Source organism: Borostomias antarcticus (genome assembly GCF_949987555.1).
Source record: "Borostomias antarcticus genome assembly, chromosome: 3".
NCBI classification, from domain to species: Eukaryota; Metazoa; Chordata; class Actinopteri; order Stomiiformes; family Stomiidae; genus Borostomias; species Borostomias antarcticus.
In genome coordinates this window covers 26,441,886-26,458,656 of record NC_140236.1, presented here as the reverse complement: position 1 = coordinate 26,458,656, position 16,771 = coordinate 26,441,886, and the positions used below count along the sequence as shown (strand labels likewise).

At 50.5% G+C, this 16,771-nt stretch overlaps 1 protein-coding gene across 1 annotated transcript in view; it reads right to left on the bottom strand.

The window, feature by feature from the left end:
* Positions 1-5,448: 5,448 nt before the first annotated feature.
* Positions 5,449-16,771, bottom strand: part of ror1 (receptor tyrosine kinase-like orphan receptor 1) — a gene marked incomplete at its 3' end in the record, with an annotated part of 30,150 nt that continues 18,827 nt past the window's right edge. Inside the window, 4 exon segments of the mRNA XM_084462046.1 lie at positions 5,449-6,918; positions 12,378-12,589; positions 13,765-14,010; positions 14,959-15,276. Of these exon segments, the coding sequence (XP_084318172.1) occupies positions 5,449-6,918; positions 12,378-12,589; positions 13,765-14,010; positions 14,959-15,276 (2,246 nt within the window).

Below are 16,771 nucleotides of genomic sequence, written 5' to 3'. Positions count from 1 at the left end.
TACCGGACACCCAACGGAATGCGTGGCCTGATGGCCGTGGCTGACGAAGCGGTGACATGGCTCCTGGAGGTGTGCCGGATATACCCCGGGGGACCTCCTCACCCAGGCTCGGAGTGGTAAAAGAATAGCCCCTCGGCCCCGAGCCTGGGGGGGGGGGGGGGGGTAGAGGCAACAACGTACCCACACGAAGAAGAAGAAGCCCCTGTTACTGTTACTCACTCTCTCTCTCTCCCCAGTCCTCCCTGATGATTCAGACCATGCCAGATCCAACAACTGGAAGCAATCATATCCTCAATCCCTCTGCATTGCAGCACTTTGGGCTCTCTCTGTCTGACTACACATACACAGACACACACACACACGCACACACACCCCGATGTCTAGCCCCGTTAGTTACGGCACACACATTACTCATTCCCCAGCGGGTCAGTCCAACTCTACAGTCGAAGCAAAGCTCCCTCCTTCCTTCCCCGCTGTCCAGAACCAGCCACTCACGCCACTGGGTAACTCCTCCCCCTTCCCCGCCCAGGGGGGCTGCGCGTCGTCGGTAGAGACGGAGGGGTCGTCCTCCTTGGCCTACCTGTCACACATTCGCTAGGCAACCAGTGACTCCTCATCCCTGGAGGTGGGGGCACACGCGTCAATTTGATTGGCTAGGACAAGCATGACCATGTCCTGGTGGGTGTGGTCACAGGTCACATCCGACAGGGAGAGTGTAAAACTCCTTGTGAAAATGAACTGCTATTCTGATCTAAGTAGCATCTCAGCACTGAGGTTCCCGTGGACATGGTTCAGCCCCGCCTCCATCCCTCTGAACACTGACAATCAACCAATCGATCAACCAATCGATCGATCAATCAATCAATCAACCAACCAACCAACCAATCAATCAATCAATCAATCAATCAATCAATCAATCAATCAATCAATCAATCAATCAATCAATCAATCAATCCCCAAGATCTCCTCCAGTCAGAGAGAGGGAGATAAAGAGAGAGGGGGAGAGAAAGAGAGAGAGATAGAGAGAGGGGGAGAGAAAGAGAGAGGAGAAAAGGAGAGGCAGGGAGCGGGAGAGGGGAGCAGACTAGCCCAGTCTGGCTACGAGATGAATGAACCAAGCGCTTGTTTGTGATATTTACAGGATGTCGATCTGTGCGGCAGCATCTGCTTCTCGTTACGCTAATGATTGTGTCTGTCTCGCTGCGTCCTGTTGGCCTTTCATGTGAGACATCATCTGCTGTCCCCACTACCACGGACTGGATCAATCACAGCTGCATTTCCCCTGCTCTCTGCTCTCTCTTCTCCTTCTGTCTCTCCCCGTCTCCCTCCATCCTCTACCTCTCCTTCTGTCTCTCTCCTCCACCTCTCCTTCTGTCTCTCTCCTCTACCTCTCCTTCTCTCCTCCACCTCTCCTTCTGTCTCTCTCCTCTACCTCTCCTTCTCTCCTCCACCTCTCCTTCTGTCTCTCTCCTGACCTCCACTTCTCCTTCTCTCCTCCACCTCTCCTTCTGTCTCTCTCCTCCACTTCTCCTTCTCTCCTCCACCTCTCCTTCTGTCTCTCTTCTCTACCTCTCTTTCTCCCCTCCACCTCTCCTTCTTCTACATCTCCTTCTGTCTCTCTCCTCCACTTCTCCTTCTCTCCTCCACCTCTCCTTCTGTCTCTCTCCTCCACCTCTCCTTCTGTCTCTTCTCTACCTCTCCTTCTCTCCTCCACCTCACCTTCTGTCTCTCCCTGTCCCTTCTCTCCTATACCTCTCCTTCTCTCCTCCACCTCTCCTTCTCTCCTCCATCTCTCCCTCTGTCTCTCCCTGTCTCCTTCTCTCCTCTACCTCTCCTTCTGTCTCTCTACATCTCCCTCTCTCTGTCTCTCTCTCTCTCCTCCAGAGAGGAGATATGAGGGGAGACAGAGGGGTTCAGGAATGCAGACGGACTGACATGTACTGCTCCGGGGGGCACATAAAAATTTTAAGGCCTCATCAATATTTCATGATGTATGTAGTGTGTGTGTGTGTGTGTGTGTGTGTGTGTGTGTGTGTGTGTGTTGAGTGGGATCATCCCTGTTGCTTCAGAAGCATGCCTGTCTGCCTGTCCCAATCAGGGGCAGGGTCAGCTGGCCCGCTGCCTCTCAGAGTGCCGCTGTGTGATCGAGGGCTTGGAGGGGATCAACAAGGTGTAATGAGACCAGCGAACCCCCAGAGAGACCAGCACACCGCCAGAGAGACCAGCGTGCCCCCAGAGAGCTGTGGGCAGCGGAGCACAGTCACATCCTCTGATAATGACCCAGACACACGATGGAGAATTCCGCTATTCTCCTTCAGATGGGAGCATTAATAAGAGCTGCACTCAGTACTGGACTGTCATATTCCACCAGCCCAGGTTGACCCTGGAGCAAGGCATGCTGGGTAGTGGTGACACCGCAGCGGGAAGGGGGGGGGGCAGATGTGAGGAGAGGAAGAAGGGAGGCAGGTGGGAGGAGAGGAAGAAGAGGTATTCGAGGAATTCAGACAGCACTCATCTCCGTAGTGGACTGGACGCATGCACGCAAGCGCGCGCACACATGCACATACACACGCACGAACACACAGCCAAGCTTTCCCTGCCAGGAGTGTGTTCCTGTAATCATCTCTCCATATGTGTACCATTACCTCCCCTCTTCCTTGGCGTGCACCTTTTACTTCTTACAAACAAGAGCGAGCTCAACCTGGCTCTGTTTATGAAAGACTGCGGCGGGTGGTTCGAGGATCAAAGGTGCTCGCGAACGCACAACAAATGCCAGATACGCATACTACGTAGCCTAGTTTATGCACAACGCGTCGACAAACTTCTACATACTAACACAGACATGGACACATGGGCTCAGCAGTAAGGCTCACAGAGCACAGGTCTATGGAGGAAACACTATGTGACAACCACCTTTATGATACTAGGCTACTGTGTTTTATTCGCTACATGACTATTGGTCAAAGATTGGCGTGGTCTGTACTACCATAAAGAGCAAATAGCTCAGTTGCGCCATCTTGTGGTCAAATATGGTTTTGACTAATATATTTTGGTCATTCTTCTGAAATAAATTGGATATTTGGCTCCCTCTGGTGGTACTAGCATTACAATCCAGATAATGAACCGAAACTGCATTAGCCTACTAACTGAATGAGACAATGTCACCACCCCAAAAGGTTGAGTTTCATACGAATAATGAAATCAACAATATAACCAAACAATGTAATTTAATAATGATTTTGCCATACAAAACATCTGTGCAAAAATCTTCAGACACGTACAAAGACAAGGCCTCTTGGTCATTCGAATATCCATGTAAACCTTTGTAATGAATACATTGTTATCTACAAAAGTTGTTTGCGAGACTGTTTTTAAAAGAAAGGGATCTAACAGAGGATTAAAAAAGGATATTTTGCCAAATACAAAATACCTAGTCCACTAGGCATACCTAGATTCACAGTATTGTATAAGTGGTTTTTGAACTGCTATAATACACTTACATATAAAGTCATGCCTGGCGATACCTGTATAAAACTCCAGATACCTAGGTAGGTCAAACTGCTTCAGAAATGGAAAAGTAGTACAACACAAATGGAAGCTTAAAGGAGTAGTAAAGGGAAAAATCATGTTTAGCCCTGTTTTAAGGTTACTTATGATCATATACAATGGTTGTCTTTGTCTTTCAAATCGAGAGTTTAACATGTTTTTGAATGATTTTTCACGGTGGCCACCCACATCCATTGTATGACCTAAACGGTGGTAGAGCAATTATCAACTTTCTCAAAAGTGCTAGTTTTGTCAACCGTAAAACAGGGCTAAACATGATTTTTCCCTTTACTACTCCTTTAAGGGCAGGTTTGTAGCTTGGAGCTTTGATCTTTGACCTCTCCCACACATGATGGAACCAGCAGTACCGTTCCAAGGCAACAGAGATACCACAGCGTACCGTACCCAGGACGACAGTATATCAACACTAAATAGGCCTAAACATTCTCATCTTCATTGATGTTGTACCCTGTTTAAAAGGCAAGGAGGCAAGGTACACACATATATATATATATACACACACACACACACACACACACACACACACACGCAGACTGACAGAGAGGTGGGTGAGCATTACACAAACGTATTGCGACTAGCTAGTGAAATGAAACCATTTATTAAATCTTATGGTAAGATTAAATAATATACAAGATGAAGTACTGCACTGAATCTCTGCTATAACTTCATAACTTAATGTCCAAGTCCGTGGTGGTGGTTGGTGGTGGGTCTAGGGCCACTGTGAAGTGCTAGCTAACAAGGCCGGCCAATGATTGTCTACTATACAGCCAAAGAGGGGTCTTTGTAGTAAATAGTTGCATAGCAACAAACACATTCAATTGTGGTGGAATACACTGCACTGTAGCTTCTTTGAGAAATCTGACGTTGTATTGAATCAAAACCACTCAGTCCTGTCATAGACAAACAGAATATCCAGATGGCGTTTATCATTTTCATATCACAACTTCTTCATATCACAGAATGACACCAGACTGCGGATTGGTCAGCCACTGAGTAGCCTACGTACTGCATTGCATAGCAACAACCAGAGATGAGATTGTGTTACAGGAGGTGCAGAAGGGGAGACAGTTATGTGAAGATCAATGATTCAGAGTAAATCAAGTAGACTTCTAGTACGTGTTAGTAATGATCAGTATCACAGTATTGCTACTCTGACATGGCAGTAAGGCCAGGCGGATAGTATAACGGTCGATGGTTGACTTGGACAGCGCTGATCTGTGTGGGCGGGGTCACAGACGACCACGGCCGGGCGAGAGGACAGACAGTAGGAGTCATCCGCGGTTGTGTAAAGAACTCCGCAGGGGCCCGAATTCTCCGGGGCCCCCAAACGGCGAGAGGGCTGCTTTGAAGGCATATCACATGTCCCTTAGCTGGGATTTATCCCCCGGAGATGGAGGGTGAGAGAGAGGAGCATGATGGGAAAGGGAGGCAGATGTGCCGACACATGCTCGACACACGTAGTCCAATCACTCAGCGTGACCCCCCCCCCCCGACCGTGTAGCTCCTCCCCCCGGACGGTCGGAGGGCTCAGCGCTGTGCGTCGGGTGTTTGTTCACCCCGTCGCCGCGGTGTCCAACAGTCCTCCTATTGGCCGGCGTGCTGTTGACACACCTGGAGTTCATCAGCAGAACTCCGAGGCAGCAGTGGGCCCGGGTTCCATCAAAGGCGGGCGGGATTTAGAAGGTGAGAGAGGCCAGACTCGCTCTCTTTTCAAAAGTCCTCTTCTTTTATAGAATGATGTTTGAATATAAATCTTTGCATTTCATTCTGAGTTTATGTATTTACACAGGTAGAGGGTGGGAATAATAATTAGAACTATTTCCAAAAAAAAACAAAAAGACAGAGATCCAGATAGGTGAGATAAGAGTGTGTGGGGCGTCTTTACAGGTCTGCGGTGATGACCGATTCGCTGTACATGAGTCTGTTGGCGTCAGCCAGGAGGGCTGTCTGCGAGGGGTCCATCTGCATGGCCTTCTGGGACATGTGTCCGTACACCTGCACGGTCCCGCCCCCCGGCAGGGCGGAGATGGCCACGCAGTGGGAGAGCAGTGGCGTGTTGGCGTCGTGGTTGGAGCCGGTGGACGGCACGCTGGTGACGTGGCCGGTGCTGGTGGAGCCGCTGGCGCTGCTGGGCGAGCGGCTCTTGGGCGGGGGGAGGTGCTGGAGCACGCGGGGCGGAGCCTGCGGGGGGAAGTGGGCGGCGGGGAAGGCGGCGTAGCCGGGCGGGATGGGGTAGCCGTTCACCGGGATGAAGCGCTGGTTCTGACCCAGCTGGGCGGCCATGGGGGCCCAGCCGGTCATCTGGCCCGGCGCCGCCATCCCCTGCGCCTGGTACAGGTAGCCGGCGGCGGCGGCGTTGGCGTAGCGGGGGTTGCTGCTGAGGTTGCTGACGGGGCTGGCGCTCAGCGAGGTGGTCTGCGTGGTGGCGTTGCCCCCTCCCCCGCCGCCGCCCGACGGCGTGCTGGAGCTGGCGTGGGACGACAGGCCCTCCCAGGCGCGCAGGCGGGCGTGGATGTCTTTGAAGCGCGGGCGCCGGGCGGGGCCCTCCTGCCAGCACTCCGTCATCAGGCCGTAGACGCGCGGGGGGCAGTCCTCCGGGCAGGGCAGCAGCTGGCGCTTGCGCACCATCTCGATCACTTCCTGGTTGCTGAAGCCATAGTACGGCTGCAGCCCGTAGCTGAAGATCTCCCAGAGCACCACGCCGAACGCCCACACGTCCGAGTCCGTGGCGAACTTGCCGTAGGCGATGGCCTCCGGCGGCATCCAGCGGATGGGCAGCAGGGCCTTGGGCTGGAGGCGGTAGTAGTCGGACGAGTAGATCTCCCTCGACAGGCCCAGGTCGGAGATCTTGACGTGGAGCTGCTCCCCCACCAGGACGTTACGCGCCGCCAGGTCCTTGTGGACGAAGAAGTGGCTGGCCAGGTACTCCATGCCGGCCGCCACCTGGATGGCCAGGTGGAGGAAGTCGCCGTGGTCCAGGCTGGACTTCACCGTGCCGTCCTCGTCGCTGCTGCAGCCCACGTCGGAGTGTGGCGAGCGCATGATGAGGAACTCGTGGAGGTCGCCCTGGTTGAGGAACTCGAAGAGCATGCAGACCGGCTGCTCCTGGGTGACCACGCCCAGGAGACACACCACGTTGTGATGGTGGAGCTCGGCCATCAGAGAGGCCTCCTGCTGGAAGTCCCCCCACTGCTGGGGGCTGGAGAAGTCCTTCAGGGTCTTGATGGCCACCAGCTGCGCCTGGTCCATCCCGGGCAGGTACAGGTGACCCTTGTAGATCTTCCCGAAGGCGCATTCACCCAACTCCTCCATGAAACGCACCGCAGACAGGGGAAGCTCCTTGGCCTTGCTCTGTGGAGAGAGAGAGGGAGAGAGAGAGGGGGGGAGAGAGAGAGGGAGAGAGGGAGAGCGAGGGGGAGAGAGAGGAAGAGAGAGGGGGAGAGAGAGAGGGAGAGAGAGGGAGAGAGTGGGAGAGAGAGAGGGGGAGAGAGAGAGAGAGAGAGGGGAAGAGAGAGGGGGAGAGAGGGAGAGAGAGAGGGAGAGAGAGGGGGAGAGAGAGGAAGAGAGAGGGGGAGAAAGAGAGGGAGAGAGTGGGAGAGCGAGGGGGAGAGAGAGGAAGAGAGAGGGGGAGAGAGAGGGAGCGAGAGGGGGAGAGAGAGGGGGAGAGAGAGGGAGAGAGAGGGGGAGAGAGGGGGGGGGGAGAGGGAGAGAGAGGGGGAGAGAGGGGGAGAGAGAGGGGGAGAGAGAGAGGGAGAGAGAGGGGGAGAGAGAGGGGGAGAGAGAGAGGGAGAGAGAGAGGGAGAGAGAGGGGGAGAGAGGGAGAGAGAGGGGGAGAGAGGGGGAGAGAGAGGGGGAGAGAGAGAGGGAGAGAGAGGGGGAGAGGGGGTGGAGAAGGATTACATTTTCTAGTCATCAAAGCACTGGTACTCATTTCTCATAATTAATCCTGGAATGAGCATAATGCAGACATTAAAACAATATGGCTTGAATAGTGCTTGATGTAATTACTCTTGGTAGGCAGACTGCCTAATATAACTGTGTGTGGGGGGGGGGGTGAGAGAGAGAGAGAGAGAGAGAGAGAGAGAGAGAGAGTGTGTAGAGAGAGATATTACCTGGGGAGCTCATGATTATCTATCACACTCGTGTCCATTAAGTAATTTCTTTAACTCAGCTCTTCAATAAATCGGTGTATCCTCTGACAGGCCAAACATACCTGTTCAAACCCCAGCTCTAAATCTGGCAGCGCGCTCCTAACTCAAACAACAATTAACTGACAGTTAGCTAGTTCTGAAAAATTGCTGCTAATTCACTTTTATGCAATTATAGTTTATTGTGGAATAAAAGTGCTCCAGCAAAAATAGAATAAAGTAAACTTCTTTTGTGAGAGACGAGAGCTGGGATTGAACCATTCAAATACGTCGCCAAGAGCACAACCTACACTACTGTATCTGAACCGAGTTGGATTAAGTACGGAAATAAGAGGCCCAAAAATGTGCTCTCTCTAACCCTAACCCTAGCCCACAAAACACAGAAGAACAGAATATTTTGTCACTGCCAATAAAACAATCTCCACCTTTGTGCGGTTTAAAATAATAAGAAAGCCAGTTATACTCATACACTTGCTTAATGTCCTTTCTGGATTTAGAAGGTTCTCTCTGGAACTCCGTGCTCCCTAGCTTCTCTGATCCTTATCTCCAGAGAGACCTCCAGCCTCCTCTCTCTCCCGGCTCGCTGGCAGGTGATCTGGGCAGAGCCCTCACCGGGGGGGGAGGGGGGGGGCTACCTGGGGGCTTGGGAGGAGATAAAAGGTGTCTGGAAGGAAGGGAGGAGGGGAGGGGAGGGGGGGAATTCCAGGAACTCCCAAATGAAAAATGAAATTCCTCAGGAAGGCCACAGAGGGCTCTGAGGGGGTGAGGCGGCGAGCTGTTGGGAGCTGGATGTGGGGGCGGGGGGAGGGGGGGGTGTTATGAAAGGGGACAGATGTTTTTGGTTTCGGTCGTTCCCTCGGACGTGGCGGGGTGGGGGGGGGGTGAACAGCGGCTCATCCTCGCCAGGGGTGGGGGCCGCTGTCGCAATGGCACCGCGGGGGGTGGGGGTGGGGAGGGGGTTGAGGACAGGAGGGGAGGAAGGAGAGGTATTCAAGGAACTCAGACAGCAGACTTGTTTGTTTGGCTCTGTGGATCTTCGGCCCCTGCGGCTGGTCAACCCGGTCAGGGCTGTTCTCTGTCCTGGACCCATGGCTGTTCTCTGTCCTGGACCCACGGAGGCGGAACGAACTGCCCACTGACATCATGACAGCAGAGTCGCTGCCCATCTAAAACTCATCTCTTCAATAAGTACTACCCTGACCCTTCCTCCTAGAACTACCCTGACCCTTCCTCCTAGAACTACCCTGACCCTTCCTCCTAGTACTACCCTGACCCTTCCTCCTAGAACTACCCTGACCCTTCCTCCTAGAACTACCCTGACCCTTCCTCCTAGTACTACCCTGACCCTTCCTCCTAGAACTACCCTGACCCTTCCTCCTAGAACTACCCTGACCCTTCCTCCTAGAACTACCCTGACCCTTCCTCCTAGAACTACCCTGACCCTTCCTCCTAGTACTACCCTGACCCTTCCTCCTAGAACTACCCTGACCCTTCCTCCTAGAACTACCCTGACCCTTCCTCCTAGTACTACCCTGACCCTTCCTCCTAGAACTACCCAGACCCTTCCTCCTAGAACTACCCTGACCCTTCCTCCTAGTACTACCCTGACCCTTCCTCCTAGAACTACCCAGACCCTTCCTCCTAGAACTACCCTGACCCTTCCTCCTAGAACTACCCTGACCCTTCCTCCTAGAACTACCCTGACCCTTCCTCCTAGAACTACCCTGACCCTTCCTCCTAGAACTACCCTGACCCTTCCTCCTAGAACTACCCTGACCCTTCCTCCTAGAACTACCCTGACCCTTCCTCCTAGAACTTACTGGATTTGTATTTATTTATTTTTGCACTTTCCCTTCAGTACTAGGTTAGGGTCAGGCTCTTAGATGCTTGTTTAGAAAGGTGCACTTATGACTTCTGGCAGATAGTAGTTCTCTTGGCTACCTACATTGAATGCACTTATTGTAAGTAGTTTTGGATAAAAGCGTCTGCTAAATGGCTATAATTTTATGTAATGTAACATTGCAACTTGTCTGTGTAGTGTTCTGAATTGCTCCATGACAGATTCTTTACCTCTGGCCAATAAAAAGTAGCCACGATGAGAACCGAGGCAACAACTTTGCTAGGTCCGAGTATCTGTCTATCTGTCTGTCTGTCTGTCTGTCTGTCTGTCTGTCTGTCTGTCTGTCTGTCTGTCTGTCTGTCTGTCTGTCTACAAGACCGGCAGCTAAATATGAACTCTGCTACGCCCAGAACTACAGAGAGATCACTTTCACCAAGAACAATAAGATCCCATGAGAGAGGAAAGAGGGATGGAGAGAGAGAAAGATAGATGGATTGAGAGAGAGAGAGAGAGAGGGAAAGAAAGAGGGATGGAGAAAGAGAGAGAGAGAGAGAAAGAGAGGGAAAGAAAGGGGGATGGAGAAAGAGAGAGGAAGATAGATGGAGAGAGAGAGAGACTAGGGGAGAGGACTGCAGCTGAACATTCCCCAACCTGCTGAGCTCTGATGATAGAGATCTGAGGTTCTGGCATGTACGGGTCACACACACACACACACACACACACACACACACACACACACACACACACACACACACACACACACACACACACACATACACACACACACACACACACACACACACACACACGCACACACTGAACTTTTCCAAGTCTCCTGCGGTGAATCTAAATGAGACCACTTCTGCTGTGTTTGTCTTCCAGAGTCACAAAAGCAAACTATACAGGGAGTCAAAACACAGACAGAACCGCCTGTTTGAACTGGGCGGCTCAGGAGCAAGCTGAGGTGAGAGGGCTGTGTGTGTGTGTGTGTGTGTGTGTGTGTGTATGCAGTGAATTTGTGTGTGTGCTGTGTGTATGTGTGTGTGTGTGTGTGTTTTGGTGTGTGTGTGTCTGTGTGTATGTACTGTATGTGTCCGTGTGCTTGTGCTTGTTTGTGTATGTAGTGTATATGTGTGCGTTTGTACATGTATGTGTATGCAGCATGTGTGTGTGTGTGTGTATATGCAGCATGTGTGTGTGTGCGTGTGTATGCAGCATGCGTGTGTGTGTGTGTGTGTATGCAGCATGTGTGTGTGTGTGTGTATGCAGCATGTGTGTGTGTGTATATGCAGCATGTGTGTGTGTATGCAGCATGTGTGTGTGTATGCAGCATGTGTGTGTGTGTGTATGCAGCATGTGTGTGTGTGTGTGTGTGTGTATGCAGCATGTGTGTGTGTGTATACAGCATGTGTGTGTGTGTGTATGCAGCATGTGTGTGTGTGTGTGTGTGTGTGTGTATGTATGCAGCATGTGTGTGTGTGTGTGTGTGTGTGTGTGTGTGTGTGTATGCAGCATGTGTGTGTGTGTGTGTGTGTGTGTGTGTATGCAGCATGTGTGTGTGTATGCAGCATGTGTGTGTGTGAGTGTATGCAGCATGTGTGTATGTGTGTGTGTGTGTGTATGCAGCTTGTGTGTGTGTGTGTATGCAGCATGTGTGTGTGTGTGTGTGTGTGTGTGTGTGTGTATGCAGCATGTGTGTGTGTGTATGCAGCATGTGTGTGTGTGTGTGTGTGTGTGTATGTGTGTGTGTGTCAGAGTGGTAAGCCGCCCGCTGCTCTTGGGTGGAATGCAGCAGAAGCAGCGTTGGGTCAGTGATGCTGGGCTGGTGGGCGTTGGGAGATTGAGAGCACATGTTCTCCCTCTGAGAGAAAGAGCCCTCACCACCCCACTGCCTCCCTCTATCTATCCATATTATATATCCATCTACCTACCCTATCTATCTATCTATCTATCTATCTATCTATCTATCTATCTATCTATCTATCTATCTATCTATCTATCTATCTATCTATCTATCTATCTATCTATCTATCTATCTATCTATCTATCTATCTATCTATCTATCTATATTATCTATCCATCTACCTACCCTATCTATCTATATTATATATCCATCTACCTACCCTATCTATCTATCTATCTATCTATCTATCTATCTATCTATCTATCTATCTATCTATCTATCTATCTATCTATCTATCTATCTATCTATCTATCTATCTATCTATCTATCTACCTATCTATCTATCTATCTATCTATCTATCTATCTATCTATCTATCTATCTATCTATCTATCTATCTATCCATATTATATATCCATCTCTATCTCCCCATGGATCCCAAGTCAATCTCTATCTCCCCAAGATCCCAGTTAATCGGCGTCCCCTGACATAACTAAACCCCTTTCTCAGATTTTTGCTCAAATGCCGTCGTTATACTTCCAACCTTTGTAGTGGCTTCCCTCTCCCCGGGGTAGCGGCGTGCGCACGGCATGCTGGGAGCGCACGCGGAGCCGGCCTCGGCCATAAAGCGGAGATATATACTAGTGTCACGGCCTCCCTCCCTCCCCGGTCAGAGCCGGGGGCGGCCGTGGAGATGCCAGGGTACTTTACGACCGCCGCCGCCAAAACGCCGTCTCTCACGCGCTCTGCTCTGTCTCATACATACATACAGGGAGGCGTGTGCGTGTGTTAGTGTGTGTATATAACGTAGGAATGTTGTGGTTCTGGGTAGTGTACTCGTTTGGTGTGCGTGTGTGTGTGCACCGTTCTGCAGCGTGTGTGTGTGTGAGTGTGTGAGTGTGTGTGTGTGTGCGCGGTACCTTGGGTTTGTATGCGGTGAGCATGGACATCTCCACATTCTGGCCCCTGACGGGTTTGGGCTGGCGGGGGGCCGGGGGCCGCGACGCCTTCTGGTTGTTGCGACACACGCAGATGAAGAAGAAGAGCAGAGCGATAGCCAGAGGGATGGCCACGCTCGGGACCAGGATGTAGAGGATCTCCATGTTGCTGCCGCCGCGCTTCTCTTTGTTGTCTGTATGATGGGAAACAACGAAAGAGAGAGAGAAGGAGGTAGAGAGAGAGAGAGAGAGGTAGAGAGAGAGAGGGGGAGAGAGAGACAGAGAGGTAGATAGAGATAGAGAGAGACAGAGATAGAGAAATAGAGAGAGAGAGGAGAGAGAGATAGATAGAGAGAGAGAGGGAGAGAGAAAGAGAGGGAATGAGAGAAAGGGAGAGAGAGAGAAAGAGATAGAGAGGTGGAGAGAGAGAGAAAGAGAGAGAGAGAGAGGGATAGAGAGAGGTAGAGAGAGAGAAAGAGAGAGAGGGAGAGAGAGAGAGAGAAAGAGATAGAGAGAAAGAGAAAGAGGGAGAGATAGATAGAGAGAGAGAGAGAGAGAGGGAGAGAGAGATAGATAGAGAGAGAGGGAGAGAGAGAGAAAGAGATAGAGGTGGAGAGGGAATGAGAGAAAGAGAGAGAGGGAGAGAGAGAGAGAAAAAGAGAGAGAGGGAGAGAGAAAGAGAGGGAATGAGAGAAAGGGAGAGAGAGATAAAGAGATAGAGGTGGAGAGGGAATGAGAGAAAGGGAGAGAGAGAGAAAGAGATAGAGAGAGGTAGAGAGAGAGAAAGAGAGAGAGGGAGAGAGAGAGAGAGAAAGAGATAGAGAGAAAGAGAAAGAGAAAGAGAGAGAGGGAGAGAGAGAGAGAGAGAGAGAGAGAGAGAGAGAGAGGGAGAGAGAGATAGAGAGGGAGAGAGAGAAAGAGAGAGAGGGAGAGAGAGAGAGAGAAAGAGAGAGAGAGAGATAGAGAGAGAGAGAGAGAGAGAGAGAGAGAGAAAGATAAAGAGAGAGAGAGGATCAGCACTGCGCTCAGTTCTGATAGTTGTAGTTGGGAAAATCGTCCTTCCCTTTAATGAGAACGTTTTTTACTTTAGACTTGTCGATCCAGGTGGGAATGGCATCTCTAACTCTGTTCATGTTATACTCAATAATCATCATCAGTCTTTTTCACCCGGCAGGAATGCTACATAGCCCTGTATTCCTACGAAGCCTTATAACCTCTCCATGGCCGTGGACGTAACAGAAAGTCATTGTCCAGTCACACAGGTCCTGTCACTCAGTCACAAGCACATGGTCAAGGCCTGAGGACCGGAGGCTTGGACACAGCGCTCAATGACGTGACTTGACCTCCGGTGACCTCTCTAGCGCCTCACCGCAGACGGGGATGTCACACAGCTCCATAGGAACCCCATCGTCCAGCGTGAAACACCAGGGGCCCTCGTGCTTGTGGCCCGGGTTCCGGCAGTAGGAGTGGCCTCCGTTGAGCTCGGGGTAGCGTAGCGCCAGGTAGGTGTGGCTGTGGGGGTACTGGGAGTTCCACGGCTGGCACTGGCGACCCGACTTGGTCTTGCTGACCGTGCCCCGGTAGTCGGAACCGCTGTTGTTGAAACACTTGTGGTCTGGTCAAGGAAGAAACACAAATATGTCATCGGAAGAACCTCAACAATGCAGTGAGTTGCCTTATATCACTGCTGTGATTTTATTGTTTGGCTGAATAAATAGGATCACAGATAAAACATTATGTAATATCTTACTTGTGTTTAGCATCAGCATGTCTCATAACTAATGGGAGAAATTAACTAGCTACATTATATTACAAGTCAGTCATTTAGCAGACGCTTTGATCCAAAGCGACTTACAATAATTGCATTTAGCGTAGGTAGTCGGTGTACTACTACTCCTGCTACAGGCAGTGATTGATCATGCTACAGATAGTGATTGATCATGCTACAGATAGTGATTGATCATGCTACAGACAGTGATTGATCATGCTACAGACAGTGATTGATCATGCTACAGATAGTGATTGATCATGCTACAGACAGTGATTGATCATGCTACAGATAGTGATTGATCATGCTACAGACAGTGATTGATCATGCTACAGACAGTGATTGATCATGCTACAGATAGTGATTGATCATGCTACAGACAGTGATTGATCATGCTACAGACAGTGATTGATCATGCTACAGATAGTGATTGATCATGCTACAGACAGTGATTGATCATGCTACAGATAGTGATTGATCATGCTACAGACAGTGATTGATCATGCTACAGATAGTGATTGATCATGCTACAGACAGTGATTGATCATGCTACAGACAGTGATTGATCATGCTACAGATAGTGATTGATCATGCTACAGACAGTGATTGATCATGCTACAGACAGTGATTGATCATGCTACGAAGATGCAAATGAATTTGAGGACCCCCTTGAAAAGGTGTGTGTGCGCGAAGTGTGCACGCTCTCACTCTTGTTGATGGGCTCGGCCATTGGGATGCCGATGAATGGCCCTGTGTGTGTGTGTGTGTGTGTGTGTGTGCGCGAGGCGCTCTCACTCTTGTTGATGGGCTCGGCCATGGGGATGCCGATGCGCAGGCAGTTGGCGGCCTCGGGGCTCTCTGCTGGCGCCAGGTCATTACAGTTGGGCAGCTTGAGGCGCTTGAGGATGAGGTGGTTGGAGCGGGCGATGATGTACTCCGTCTTGCACAGGTCATTCTCCAGGATCTCACACTCGTCCCTGCACAGGTCGCGAGGCTTGTCCACGCCCGAGCTGCGGTCGCAGGTGGGGAAGGCGAAGTGGCACAGCGACGGGATGGCGAACTGGGAGCAGCGGTCCGACAGGTGGTTGGAGGTTCCGATCATGGTGAAGGCAGCTGTGGGTGGAGGGGGGGGTGGGTCGGATCGGTGAGATTTTTGATTTGATCTTTATTTATCTTGAACAATCAAAACATAAAAACACAATAAAAAATAAACAGCAAGTTTCTATATACAAGGATATCACCTAGTCCCTATAAAATACAAAATGATTAGTTCGAGAAGGGGCAGAAGGAAGCAAAAGCTTATCTTGTCCTACCCCCTCCTTACAATTTAAATCAATCATCAATCAACAACTTGTGTGTGTGTGCGTGTGTGCACCCACAAACCTAGAAATAAATAGTAAAAATAAACACTAATAACATAATAACGTCATCACGTGTGTGTTCATGAAGACCTGGGCTATCACGTATCACGCACGTAGCAAGACTTTTCTTTTTGCCGCTGCTTTTTATCAAATCAAATAATTATTAATTCATACACTGCACTGTAACTTCTATTCATGTATTTTATTTTTCCAGCATTTTGTTTTAAATGTCCTTTTTTACATTTAATTTTATACGACCTTTTATGTGTTGCACTTTGTCTTGATGCTTTTAATGTCTCATGTAAAGCACTTTGAATTGCCTTGTTGCTGAAATGTGCTCTACAAATAAACTGGCCTTGCCTTGGGCACCTATCATCATTTCACAGACATTTCTGCTGGGGTGATGTTTCCGTGAAGGCGCTTCTCCATACATTTTAAACAGGCTTCACACTCCGTCACCTCTCCCTGGTATAAACGCGTCTCTCTGGGGTGTAGGACGGGTTCACACTCCGTCACCTCTCCCTGGTATAAACGCGTCTCTCTGGGGTGTAGGACGGGTTCACACTCCGTCACCTCTCCCTGGTATAAACGCGTCTCTCTGGGGTGTAGGACGGGTTCACACTCCGTCACCTCTCCCTGGTATAAACGCGTCTCTCTGGGGTGTAGGACGGGGGACAGGACAGTGGGACGGTGGAATGTGAACATATGAACATACGGTGGCCTGTATGACTGCGACTTTGGTTTACTGAAGGAGTTGGAGTGCTACAGTTCGTGCTCCACACAGACTCTGCGTTCGAAACCAACGACCCCAGACGGCGGCGGCTCCACCCCTCTTAACTCCGACCGGCCACATGTCTCCAGTGTGTGACACACACACGCACACACACACACACACGTATACACACACACACACACACACACGAAAGACGGAGAGACACAAAGTGTAGCCCATGTGTGCACCATACCTTCCCAGTGACTGGGGCGTGCTGAACTCACAGTAACCCTTCAACCAGAATCCTCACAGGCTGATTGTAAACCCAGGGTCACACACATCAATAAACACGTCAACAGTCACACACACACACACGCACAGACGCACACACATGAATGCACAGACAACAGAATGGTATTCGACAGAGCAGGGGATGATTTAGTCTTGACTGAACGTGTCTGATTGGATTTGGAAATGAGGCACCGAACCTGGAATATGAACCCTGTCCCCTCTGCTCTCACGTCTGCTTTAACTC